Raw genomic sequence first — 14,710 nt, forward strand, 5'->3', positions numbered from 1 at the left:
GAATATTATAGGTAGTAATCAGAACTAGAACAAAAATGAGATCACAGTGACATGTTAGCTTCCATAATAATGATTCATCCATCGAATTTACTACGATCAAACTCAGAAAGAGCTCAGTTTTCTGCCCCAGTGGGCAACTATTTGAACGAGATAGACTGCGGAATAAAAGCCTTGCCATGTCTGAGCGACAGACTGAATTTACAAAAGTTAGCAAAGTTGTCTGTTTTTGTTGTGGTGCTTTGTTTGATGGGTTGTGCCCATGGGATCATCAATAGTTATTTCACAGGTACTTCTCAACTGTGGACATCTCATTACAGTTTTCCGGGGTCTACAAAAGGTGAGCTATTAAATGGTAGTATTTAGTATAATGTATATCAATTCAAGATAAAAATAGCTGATCTCGATTCGCTTATATAGTTTATCTTTTTTATTAAATAAATAATTGCCAAAATAAAAACAATATCGCAAATAATATTTAAATCAAAATGGTTAATAAGTGGTAATAAAAACTGTTATTATGAAATTGTTTTTAAAGTTCTTACATGTCCAGCTAACATTCATAACTGTACATTTTACTGGAGAATTTTTTAATTAATATATTTGGTAGGCACTAACCACCTTTGCAAAATTGTGGCAAAATATTTTAAATTTAATCTTCTAAATCGTGTAAAATAGAAGTTTTTTTTTTATCTAACATAATGATAATAAATTTTATTATTTAAAAACAGAATTCTGTCATATTAAACAGGGTGTAAATAAGTAAATATAAAATATTTTATTAAAACTTCTTGTACTTGCAATGCAAAGTCTTACTGTTTATAGTCAAATAAATAATATGTAACATTGTGGTCGTTGCTTCAAGTCCTTTGGTACGAAGAGAATTGAAGAGAAATTGTTTGAACTTCCCATTTATTTACGATCTGTAATATAATTTAAAATAAAGTAAATACATAGTTTGTGTTTCTGCATGGAAAACTGCAGAAAAATGTCCTATAATAATTTTCTATTGTTTCATAATTTTAACAAAAGTTAGTTAGCTTGTCATCGACCCATATCATCTGTGGTCTTTCTCTTGGTCGTGTACCTTTGTAAGGTCTCCAATGTTGCGATGTTCCAACGTTGGTCTTTTTGTTCAAGCTCCATTTGAGTTTGACAATTTTTGTTTTTGATCTTACACAATAGTTACTCTTTCTATCTGACAGTAGTATACCTAACATTGCTCTTTTTGTTGTGGCTAGTTTGCTCGTATTTGTCTTAATTAAGTCCAGGTTTGACATCCATATGTCATGATAAGAAGGATGTATTGGTTGAACTCTTTGCTCCTTAAGTATTGAGTTATATTGCGGTTCTTAAGTATCCAACTGAGTTTTCCAAATCCTGTCCTGGCCAGTCTTGTTCTTTTAATCATTTCCGCACTTTGGTCCTCTTTGTCAAGTTTAAAAACTTCGCCTAGGTAGATATCTTCTTGGACTTGTTCTATCTCATTGCCATTTCTAGTTATACTTCTGTAATTTTTTTTTTGTCATATTCATTTTTAGGTCGACATATTGGGATCGGTCTGCAAGTTTCTCCACCAAAGTTTGTAGTTCTTCGAATGTGTTCGCTATAATCAAGATGACGTCAGCGAATCTAAGGTTGTTTAACTTGTTGCCATTAACGTTTATGCTATAGGTTTACCAATAATTTATAGTTTCGAATACATCTTCAAACTTTAGGAATTGTTTTATTCCTTTTTCAAGACATGATCGTTAAGATTATTTACAATAAACTTTGACACTCATGGACAATACATTTTAAAAAATTTTGTAAGGATAGTAAAACTTAATTTATTTCATGACATCTTCTGATGGTTGTCCACCATCAGAAACAAAAGAAAATAGAAATAAAAGAAAGAAATAAACAATTGCTCTTTTTTTGTAATTTAAAAATAACATCAGATTTGGCAGCTGTACTCGAACCCCAAAAAGCAAGACCATATCAAAGATGAGACTCGAACAAAGAAAATAATATTATTTTGAAAGATGCTAAATTGATTTCCTTCGAAACAGATCTTATTGCATAGCAGGCTGAGGCTAGTTTCTTACTTAACATATCTATGAAGGAACCATTTAAGGTTTGTGTCTATAAAAATACCAAAATACAGAATCAACGATACTGATCTGGTTGTTATTAAGAAGCAAGTGTTAAAGAGCTCTAATTGCTCTAATTCTTGTTGCTTATTTACTACGGGTTTTGTTGTTGTTGACTGCCAGGTTGCTTCTAGTATTGTTTTAGTAAATTGTTGTATGGCTTTATCAAAGTCGCTATTACTTTTAAGAGGTATCTTCATGTTAGAATTAACGTCAAGACTACCTCGGGATTTGCCCCAATCCACGTAGTTATTACTTAAGAATGGCGGATGTTCATTGTCAAGAATATATTTAGATATAGTAACTATAATTAGACTAAATCTGGAATTGTGTATCAGATAGATTTTTACTTTTCTTTGCCATATAGTCGTCTTCCTTTCAGAGTTATTATTTGGATCCCCGAATGAGCTGAATAATTCTTGACATTGCTGTTTCTCTATAGTGTATCATTGTGGGGATGTAAATTGCAACTATTTGTCAGAGAACCATTCCTGTTGCCTACAATAACACTAGTTGCTTGGATATAGTATTTCCCAAATTCATTTAGCTGGTAGTATAAGGTGAAGAAAAAATTAAACGACCATTATAAAGCTATGGTAACTATAAATATCCCAATAAATAAGGAAATATATATAGATATATAGAGAGACCGAGAACCCTTGCCGAGATAATAGTCTACGTTAACTGAAGTTGCCAAAATAATAAAATTAAAGTTGTTGGAACATTTAAAAACGACGAATGAGGAAATGATATAAAAGACATCGATAAAAACAAAAATAGTCTCATATAAAAAATAGGAAAAACGAAAAAAAAGTTATTTAAATGATAAAAAAGCGAAAAAGAACTGTGAAGGAAATTGTAATAAAAATTGGAAAGCAAAACTAAAGGAACATAAACAAATAGGGACCATTGTCAAGTAAAAGGCCTAAAATGCCTCGTTAGTGTCAAATAGAACATCCTATAAATCCTAGCTTAGGCTTGCGACTCTTCTTCTTCTTCTAGTTCCAATATTTTTCAAGGTATCATAGAGTCATAGAGACTCTTCAGAGAATGGCTATTTTAGAAATTATTCTATGTAGGTGCTACACTACCCAGAAAAGGTCTAAAAGAGTTTGTTGTAGAGTGTTAAAGTACCTATCAGTAAGTTTACTACGTTTAGGTTCCTTAATGGCGGGAATGGAACCTTGTCTTTCGAGTTTGGTGAGTCGGTAGTTGTCCTTAGCGATGACAGAGCGTCCTTAGAACTTCTTTTGCCGTAATGTTTGAGCCTTCGAGGATTCTTAAGACAATAGTGAATTTTTGACCGTGATTCTTCTCAGGATGTTCCTTTATATTGATATAAATTTGGCGTTTGTTGAGCAGTTTATAGAGGCTGGACCTGCATTCGATAATAGGCCTTATGTATGTTTTGTACGTATAGAAGAAAGTCCGGTGGTGGATTTTCTCTAATTTACCGCTTAGTGATTCCAGGGTATTCTCTCTTCTTCTCACCCTGGTTAAGTTGTATTTGATATGAGTACTCCAGTTTACCGCCGAAAATTCGACATTTAAATAAATTTAAGCCATTGTTCGTGGGATACTATTTGGTTATTATCATCAATGGTTATTATCATCATAATGGTTGCCGTATTACTTAGGAAGTTTGAATGGTATTAACTGTGTTATGTTATATGTATACGTCTTCGTTTGATATTTTTCAATATATTTCGTTTGGTATGAAGAATAGAATGCAAATTACCGAAATTCTATTATTGGTTTCTTTGTGCAAGATAATGATCCATTTCCAACTGCACTACTAAGAGTACTTTTTCGCTTTAAATAAATTTCTACTATGAATATGCAGAATGCAAATGAGCGAATATTTAGTATTGGTTTCTTTTTGCAGGATAATAATTGCATTTCCATTGCACTATGCCCACATAATTTGATGAAGAGTTAAACTGAACTTAGATTACGAACATTTGTGAAAAAGTGTGTCACATTTGTACAGGTTGTCCTAATATTCTGTCAACAAAATTATATTTTAAGTATAATATGAAGGAATTAGTAACAACATAAGTGGATTCAAGTTTTCTTTTTAGTAATTTTAATGTCACTAGTTTGGTAAACGCTTTGTAACGGTACCAGTGGATACTTATTGATGAGACAACGAAGAAGCATAGTTCATGTCAAATTTCAACCAAAATAATTTATTTGTTTACTATCATAAAATATTTAGATGCCTTGGAAAGGGGTATCAAGTTGATGCTATGTAATGTATGACTTCAAAAGGCATTTGACAAGGTTAATCAATTATTATTTATTTAAAAATTAAGAAATATCGCTTTTATTATTATTAATATTATTATATTACAAATAAGGATAGAGGAACGAGCTCCTATTATTAAAAATAAAAAATATCCTTATAAAACTAATACCAATTATTATAAAGTTAAGTAAACATAAATAATTAAGTATATCATACAAAAATTGAATTGTGAGACAATAAATAAATAAAAAAGGCTGTCCGAGAAAAAAAAAACATAATCCTATAAATAAAATAAAGCGCTATCAAGTTTATTTTTAAAGATGTTAACACTAGTTGCCGATATGGTGTCTTGATCCAAATTGTTCCAGATATTAAAGATTCTATTTGGCAAGAAGTTCACCCTGGACCTTGCAGTAGTTTGTTCCCTCTTTAATTTGTATCGATGGTCTCTTAATCTTTCGTCTTGATTCAAAGTGAATATGGTGTTTAGGTTCCCAAAATTATGTTTTAAAATACGGAAGGACATAATTAGATCACCTCGAAGATGGATAGTCTATCTTCATAGTTAGGTCTTACACGGCCGTATACCAGTCTTGTGGCTTTACGCTGAACATTTTCAAGTAGGATCTTATCGCGAATGAGATCTGGATTCCACACTGGTCCGGCAAACTCAAGAATATGTCTAACATATATTGAGTAAAGTTTACTAACAGAAGTTAGAAATATACGTGTAAAACATTTACGGATCAAAAACAGTTTCGAGTTTGCACGTTTACACACCGACACTATGTGATCAGACCAATTTAAGTCACTATTAATTATCACTCCGAGATCATTGTGGGAGGTTACCGAGTTTAAGGGATGTCCATTAATAAAGTACGGCAGTGATGGGTTATTTTTGCCGATATGTAAAACAACGCATTTTTCAATGTTAAGCCATTCTGAGGACCATTTGAATATTGCGTCAAGATCTGGTTAAAGAACATGTTGGTTAATAGATGGATTCACATATAATTTCGTGTCATCAGCGTAAATGGAACGATGAGCGGAAGATCACTAGTGTAGACACAAAATGGTAGTGGTCCAAGTGCTGATCCTTGTGGGACTCCACTCTTGACTGGCTTATCTAGTGAGTGGTCTTCCCCAACACGAACCCTGAAGTATCTGTCGGATAGAAAATCTTCAATCCAAATGTTGATCGTTGAACGACCTTTGATAAAGCCATGCTGTTGTGAGTGAGGGATGACATTGTCTTGAAGAAGAAACTCAGATGTAGCTTCCGAAATAATCGATTATTTGGACGATTTGGATAGATTGGATGATAATTATTGCAATCAAGTTTATTTCCTTTCTTGAATATAGGAGTAACCGAAGCCAATTTCCAGGACAAGAGGAGAGAACCTTGATTAAAAGAAGCATTCATTATAAGAGATATAGAGATGGCTACAGATTCTGCACATTTTTTGAAAAAAAAAAGAGGTGAGGCCGTCTAATCCAGGTGATGAATTATTTCGTACTTTCCTTAAATGATGTTTAATTTCATCCGGTGTGAAAGATATATTGTCAAGAGTTTTAAACAAACGTGGGCACATTATTTGAGAAATGGTATCGTTAGGTTCATTTGTAAAAACCTGAGAAAAAAATAACGATAAACATTCCGAAGATTCGTTATTCGAAGAACATAAAGACCCGTCAGCTTTTTGAAGTAACGGTATGGAGACTTTAGAAGATAAAGATGTACGAATGTACCGATAAACTTTTTTACTATTACCACTTGCTATGATATATTCTTCAAATTCTGTTTTTAACTTTAGCAAATATTGTTTGACTCGGTTAGAAAAATTATGGTGGGCGAGAAAATCATCAAGGGAACCAGTAAGTTTATATCTTCGCCAAAGCTTTCGCTTATGTCGAATTAAATGGGTAGCTGGGAGGTTAATCCAACGCTTTAGTCGATTTCTGTATAGCTGCCATTCGGTTGTATGATTAGAAATTGTTGTAATAGCAGTATGAAGAAAAGAGTCCCACATTGACGATGGATCAGAGTGATTAAGAAAAATAGATTGCCAGTTTAACTGGGATAAAACTGAATTTACATTAAAGAAATCAGCAGTGGCATACGTTACGAAATTATTTTCGCAAGAGTATTGTAATAAGCGAGTGATCAGAAAGACCCACAGGAGAGGTCACTTCAAGTATAGAAATTAATTGATCGTCATTTGTGAAAAATAAGTCTAAAATTGAAGGATTATTGTTGGCTCTAAACCTTGTAGGTTCAGTTATCAGTTGTAATAAATTTGAGTTCATGACAAAGTTTTTATTAAACAGATTTTGGGAATTGATGTATCAGTTTTGGAAATTGTGGGCCAGCTTATGTCTGGAAAATTGAAATTTCCAACAACAATAAGATTTTCAAGGGATGATAATTCCTCAAGTTTGTTAATAAGCATATTGTCCTGAGTAAGTGCTGTATCCGGAGGTCGGTATATGCAAACTATATTAAATATGAAAGAGTTATTAGTAATAAGTAAGTGGATAATTTCTATATTGGGTACGTCTATTGTTTTATTACTGATGGAAAAAGTATTGGTAATTTCATTTGCTAAATAGATGCATACTCCTCCCTCTCGACGAGTATCTCTATTTCAACGAAATAAAGTAAAATTTCCTGATAGGTTCTAAATTAAATAATATTGAGGTAAAATATAAATATGTAATAATATTTTGTTTTATAAAAATGTTTATTGATAATACTTTATTGAAGTTTCACTTGACGTTTGAAAACGTAATGAAAACGACAGAATTTACCTACTCAGCCGATAAAATGAGTTCATCGGACCCTATTTTTGTACCCAAACTGTAATATATCGAACAGTATGAAACAAACTAAATTGATTTACATATAATACGCAGAAATCCTAATTCATCTTAAATCTTGTTGCAGGTTGGCTTGTAGTTTCTAACGAAATATTTGTCGGCATATTAGCACTTTGTGTATCATATTGGGGTAATCGCATACACAGAACCACTTGGATGGGAGCTTTAACTATGCTAATTGCGGTATCTGGTGCAACTTTGGCAATTCCTGAAATTCACAGACCGTTTACTGGAGTTGAGATAACTAGTGCTATTATAGGTAAGTTTGTCTTGTCTTCTTACAATTTATATAAAAAATTTAACATATTCTTAAGATAAGAAAACTAAAGATCTATCATTTTGAAATACTATACGGTGTTCGAGAAATCTTACAGTCAATTTCAAACTCAAAAAAACGTTTTTTAGCGTAGGTGATACAAACAAAAATTATGACATATAAATACTTTTCTTATTGACAAAATCCTATCCTACAATAAAAACCATAGATATAATAAATACATGCTGGAAAATACATGAATGAATAACTACAAATATCTGGGAACCTGGGTAAATGAAAACAATGACCAAGGTAGAGAAATAAGGACACGCATTGAAATTGCAAGACAAGCATTTATAAAAATGAAAACAATGTTTGCTATTAGATACATTCCTATGGAGCTGAGGATAAAAGCCTTAAGATGCTACGTGTTCTCGACTTTGTTGTATGGAATGGAAAGCTAGACACTAAAAGTGGATAATATAAAGAAGTTGGAATCATTTGAGATGTGGTGCTATAGAAGGATTTTAAAAATACCATGGACTTAACGAGTTACAAAAGCAGAAGTGTTAAGAAGGCTACAAAAGGACGTGGAAGCTGTAATATTTAGGCCACATTACCAGAGGTGCAAAATATGAAATGTTAAGGCTCATAATGCAAGGTAAAATCAAGGGTAAAAGATCCATAGAAAGACGAAAAATTTCCTGGCTAAGAAAACCAAGAGAGTGGTATAGTTGCAGCTTAGTAGATCTATTTAGAGCAGCTGCCAATAAGGTACGGATAGCTGTGATGATAGCCAACCTCCGATAGGAGAAGAAACTACAAGAAGAAGAATGCTGGAGAAAAATAATTTTGCAGAAAAAAAAGCTAAATATCTACATATATTTATTCAATTTTAATAATTTTTGGTATACATGTTAAGTGGCCCTTACTAGTAAAATTATTAAATTTTCAACTTATTTGCCCTGGTTCAATAATGTGTTGAGGGTCCACAATTTCTTATACACTTATTGACACGCCTGAATATCGTTCTGATAAAGTGGTCGATGTCCTCTTCTCAGTCGATGCTACTGCAACTTTATCAGAAAGAGCTGCTAAAGTCTGTGGAGGGTGTTGCAAATTCATGAGTTCGTTATGTATCATATCCAAGACATGTTGAATTGGAGACAGATCACTCACCCTAACGTGGTGGCCAAGTTATATGTGATGCTGATATATGAAGACTAACGATTTTCTAGAAATATGTATGCGGTCTGACATGAAAAATCAGGGGTTTGACGGTGTTTAGATATGGAATAAGTAGAGGCTCCACTACTCCTGAATATATTACTTTTAGTAAAAATGAGTGATGATCTCCTACCATAAGCAATAGCATCCCATACCATTACTTCCACGGTGTGTTAAACACGTGGCTCTCTGTCAAATTGTGAATTACGTCTTTTATCACGTCGTCTTCTTATTCTTGCCCGAACATCGTGTATCCCCAGACAAAAGCGGAATTGATCACTAAAGATCACCAAATTCAATTTTCGGTCCCATAAAAGATTTTCTCTGCACTAGAGCAAACGGTTATGCCCATATTCAGCTGTGTGAGGCAGCACCCAATATGGGCGATAAGAAAAAAAAGCCAAACTGTCGTATTCAGCAATATCTCATACGCACACCAACCAGTCTTCCACGGTTTTTAAATCATTGATTTGTGATGGCTCGAATATTACTGAACCTTTCTCTTAAAGCCAGAAGTCTTAATTGGCTTACTTGTCATTTTGTGACATCAAGAACCCCTCCCTTGATGTCATTGGCTTTCCTGAGGCCAATAGGAAGAATCTGTTGGCCCTTCTAGAAAATTCCCTTATCAATAGACCGGCTTCAACTTTAGGCATTCTGAGCAATGTTTCTTTATGGCCAAACAATTCACGAAGCCACTACAAAAACTTAAGAGATAAACCTGAAAATTTTATCACTTGTGATAACTATCATGGCAAGATAAGTCGATACGTAAAAAAATTCTTTACCTTTACCTTTAGGTTACCTTTCTTCGGGAATAAAACTAGATATAACTTGTTTTAAAATAAAGCTTTATAGAAGTATTTTAATTAAAGATAGATTGTGGGTCCTGTCCTGGTTAAGAACTTTCTTTTATTCTCTTCTGTTCTGAGTAAGTCGTCTCCACTTAGCAACGTCGCTAATTTTTTACTTGGATGTCCTCTAAATATTCTTTGGTCTTTCGTGTTTAAAATTCAAATTTTATCAATAATGCCAGTTGTTTGGAATAATTTCTTCCATCTTTATCCTAAAGCATCCTAACATACATTTTTGACATTAGCTCCTGGACACTTCTTACAAGAAATATAACATGTAGTATCTATTTTATCCAAGAACCGCGTTGTCCAAGGTATCTCCTTAAGCAAAGATTAGTACAGAAATCTAAGGAACATGGATCAAACAATTATTTGTATGTGTTCAGTGTTCATGTCCAGTGCAATCCACTGGCGTCTGGCGTCGGTGGCAATTTTGGCGAAATTTTGCATATCTTATATTCAGACCTGATTTTAAATCTATCCAAATCACTTTAAAAAATATTTATCAAATCCAATAAAGCAGACTGTGATTTTAAAGGAGGTGGCTTAAATGCTAAAATGGAGAACATACCTATTCCATAAGTAGTTAATTAAGCTAAGTGGAGCACTTTGATTACAAAGCACATGAATTGCGACACATTGCTTCCGAGAGTAAATTAACAATCACAAACACGTTCTTTAGACAAAGATATACATAAATACACAAACGCAGCCTCAAGATAAGAGATCGACCATACACCCAACGGCCATTTTGGTGCCGAGAAATAAGAACAAAATTTAAATAATTTTGATTAAAAAAATATCTTTCTTTTTGTCGTAGCAACTCTTTTTTTTAAGATCTAAAATTCTCCTTTTTATAGAATAGAAAAAAAAATTTAACTTCTATGTTAACACAAAAAAACAAACATACGTTATTTATTTATATTATATACACATAAGATATAAAAACACATTAAAAATACAACGAGAAAATATATATCAAACATAAAGTATAACTTTCTAGCGTATGGATGTCCCGAAAAATCTCGCTCAAGGCTCGAGCAATAGCAGTAGATCTTTATGTCAATTACGATAAAATGAAATATTACAATATATAAGGAGGCAAGTAATTCCTTCTAATGTGCCCTCTAATATGTCTTTTCTCTTGATGATCTTAGTGATGAACCAAACGGTATCATTAAAACTCTGTCATTTTTTACCACACCCAGTTGTTTTCTTTGGTCTGTAGTGCTTGGTGTGTTAAACACCATTGTCCTATATTTAGGACATAGTATTTGCTCTGTGTCCGCTTGCTCCACAGTTTTAGCAGAGTGGCTCTTTCATACATGTCACCACAATATGTCCCTCTTCCTCCTCCTAAGTGCCTTCTCTGTTGAGGTTGGCGATCAATATGGCAAATTTCTCTCTGTTCTGGGCTTTATGAATTAATTCATTTCCTTTTGTGTGGGTCCAATCTCTGATGTTTCTTATCCAAGATTTTTTCTTTCGTCCTATGCCCCTTTTACCTTGAATCTTGCCTTCTAATATTACCTGGAGCTGCTCAAATTCCTTATGGCGCATTATGTGTCCTAGATATGACGTCTTTCTAATTTTGATAGTATTGACCAGATGAGGGCGTGTGTTCATTGCTCTCAGTACTTCTTCATTCGTAGTTCTGCTGGTCCAGCTTATTCTTAGCATTCGGCGGTACATCCATATTTCAAATGAATTTAATTTGTTGACATCATACTGTTTTAATGTCCAGGTCTCACAGCCATATAGTAGTAGAGACCACACATAACACTTTAGTATTCTCAATCTTATTGAGACCGATAGCTTGGGGTTACAGAGCATTTTACGCATATTCATGAAACCAGATCTTGCTATTTCAAAACGTCTTCTAATTTCTTTTGAGTGGTCTAGTTGACTATTTAGTTCTCTGCCCAGGTATATGAAGCTGTGGGAACTCTGAAGGGTGATACCATTTATTTGTATGTCCCTCTTATCCGCAGTTTATACAATGTCAAGATGTAGCAGATCCTTTATAATTCTTAGTTTTGTGACCAAATTTAAGATTTTTTACCAGCGCAGTGGTAAGAATCTTTCATCTATACAAACGACCCGATTCTTATATGGCTTCTTCCTTTCATTTTGTTGATCTCGTCAGTCGACATCGTAAGCGTTTTAACTTTATCTCCCATTCTTGTATGTTTTACTGCTATTTCTCTCTGTTGGATCTGCAGGTTTTCTCACATTGCCCTTTATTTATCTTATTATTTTTAATTAATTTCTTTTACATTTACAAGACAAAAATAAGTTTATCGTCATAATTTTTTGGTTCTCTCCATTTTATTAACACTTCAAATTTTAGGCACTTTTCTATTGATTATTTCCGCAAATGCTCAAATTATCTTTTACATGCCAAATGTGAAGCTGAACATTTATCCTGGTCTCCCAAGTGGTCGCTAAAATAAATCTTTTTTAGGTCGGAAACAGGTTTTCTGTTTTCTTTTAAAATATATTGACCACATTTATAACAAAACGTCTGGTTGATTTAAACAACCGCATTTGCTTGTAGAGGCCATGATTTTATTTAATTTGTTATTAAGCACTGATCATTACCACGGATCAGGTTTTGCGAGGTAAGTTGAAACTTGGTCCCTGGTATAATATTATTTATTTAATATCTCGCGATCATAAAATCCGGGTCACCTTAAAAATCACCGATATTTCATTTTTAACAAGCTTTATCGTAAATAATAATAACACAAATACAAACTAATGCATGTTTCTGATGACGACTTAGCGGTTTCCTTTGCAACAAAGAATTCCAATAATGCCGATTTCGCGGAAAAGTGCACACTTCCCAAAATAAACGGTACCTGTAACTGCCGCTTGTTTTAATTGTCTCATTTGTGCTTCTACTTTCTGTTCAAACGCAACGAACAAACGTCTACAGGAAGTTCGAAATCGCAATGTTAGCGTTGCAACAGTCAGGTGAAGACTTCGTTCTTCTGGACTATCTTCTCGGGTAATGGCTACAGGACCGCCACTTCACCTAGCGCATCGAGTTGCACGACTAGCTTTTGCTCGACAATACGCGCATTGGGGAATTAACGATTGGAGCAAAGTGTTATTTTCAGATGAATCCCGTTTCTGCCTAGCTGGATCCGATGGACGTGTAAGAGTTTGGAGGAGAACCGGTGAATGATTTTCACAAGCTTGCATTGCTCCAAGAATGCAATTTGGTGGAGGCTCAGTCATGGCTTGGAAAGGTGTATCTTCCGACTTCCGCAGAGAATTATCCTTCATCGAAAATGGGTCGTTAATTGCAAGAATGTACATTACTGAGATTCTGGAAGAACATGTTATGCATACCATGGCAGGGCTTCGAGAAGACGTCGTTTATATGCAGGACAACGCTCGAACGCACGTTGCCACGATCAGTATGCAATACTTGGACGAGGTTGAGGTTACCCTGGCCAGCTAGGTCTCCGGACCTGAATCCCATCGAACATCTCTGGGACGATTAGAAAAAATGTATTTAACCCCTAACACCACCCCCTAACAACGCACAGGAGCTTAAGGATCTGTTAGTGAGGGAGTGGAATAACATACCACAACATGTAACCGGAGAAAAATTGAGAGTATGCCCCGTCGTCAGCAAGAGGTTATTAGCAAGTGTAGGCAATACACGATATTAGTCATTGAAATTGCACTGATGTTTTACCACGTTCTGTATTCTCCATTTTTTTTTTCATATGTCTGTTTTATCAACAATTTTTTTTTCTTTCAAAACAACCATTGATGACAAAAAAAATACGTTAGCCTAAAAAAACGGTTATTACAGCACCAGAGGCAAAAATATTCAAGAAACTTGAAATTTTCAAGGTGACCCGGATTTTATGATCGCGAGTATATATTACCATATATCTCATACCACAGCACAGCAAAAAGGTAGCTTCATACGATTTAATAAAAATATTTCTTTAGGTCCTCCTTTATGCACCAACTTTACAGTTGAAGAATCGAGCAGAGTCAGTGTCTCAAACGAGACAGTGACAAGTGATTATTTTGATGAGATAATTCTTTTATATATTATAATTTTCCAAGTAGTTTTTGGATCTGTAATCATATCCTTCATTTCGCATGGTTTAACGTATATTGATGATCATACATCTACAAAGCAGAGCCCTGTGTTGATAGGTCTGGTCCTAGCTTCCCACGTAATAGGAAAACAAGGAGGAATTTACTTTGCGTGGATGCCTTATATGCTGCATATTAATGGTATATTTGTCTCCCCAAGTAAGTAAAAAAAATGCTTCACCCAATTGAAATTATTCCAAATTTATTTCTCCTATGTTTTCATACCTCATTATATATATTTTTACCTTGCACCTGAAAACGGAAATATCAATGTATCCCACTGTATATAAAAATAAGTAAATTATATTTTTTACAGTATGGATTATAATAATAATTTTGACATTCCTTATTGGTGCCGGAATGGCCTTGTTTCCAAAAGTACTGCCAAATATGGTTTTAAGAAAATCAGTTAACTCTTTGGTTAGCATTGCTGCAGGTGGCGATCCAATGCAAGAAGAGGAGATCGTTGATGGTAGGTATAATGTGTTTTTTAATATATGACAGCACGACAAGTATCAAAAAAATGCTAATCAGATAATAAATCTTACGCTTGCTCAATGGGAAGATCACGTAAGAAACAGTAAATTGACCTCTAAGATAACAATTACATTTTGATAATTTACACAATCTAACTATTTTTTTTACTTTTTTGACTTGGTTATTAGTTACCTAGTTTTTCTCAATAATTTCATTTAAGAAAGGAAAAAAAAGGCAAAAGGCAACACCTAATTTCCTTTATAACCAAGCTATAAAAAGAAACCACTAGATCATTAAAAGTTCTTGACACACTTTCAAATGGTTTCCACTCAGAGCAACATTGCTTAACATTGGTCTTTTGCCTACGCCTCTTCGGTCTTCTATTTTTCTAATATGCGGATGTGAATCTTGCTCCCAGATAATTGGAAATCAGAATGATAGACGCCACTAAAATGTTCTGTTGGAGACAAATATTACGAATTTCCGACCGATCAAAGAATTCATGAGTACCGGAGTA

General features: G+C 33.9%; 1 protein-coding gene across 2 annotated transcripts in view; it reads left to right on the forward strand.

Annotated features, from left to right (window-relative positions):
* LOC140451881 (solute carrier organic anion transporter family member 2B1-like) overlaps window positions 1-14,710 on the forward strand; it is a 19,376-nt gene continuing 4,666 nt past the window's right edge. The window contains exons 1-4 of one of the 2 annotated variants that reach the window (XM_072545815.1): window positions 1-337; window positions 7,322-7,513; window positions 13,564-13,875; window positions 14,033-14,188. In XM_072545815.1, the coding sequence (XP_072401916.1) occupies window positions 52-337; window positions 7,322-7,513; window positions 13,564-13,875; window positions 14,033-14,188 (946 nt within the window). In that variant the 5' untranslated portion in view covers window positions 1-51. The remainder of the gene's footprint in view (window positions 338-7,321; window positions 7,514-13,563; window positions 13,876-14,032; window positions 14,189-14,710) is intronic. The other variant, XM_072545816.1, reaches the window with a different exon arrangement.

This window comes from Diabrotica undecimpunctata, chromosome 10 (assembly GCF_040954645.1).
Source record: "Diabrotica undecimpunctata isolate CICGRU chromosome 10, icDiaUnde3, whole genome shotgun sequence".
NCBI lineage: Eukaryota > Metazoa > Arthropoda > Insecta > Coleoptera > Chrysomelidae > Diabrotica > Diabrotica undecimpunctata.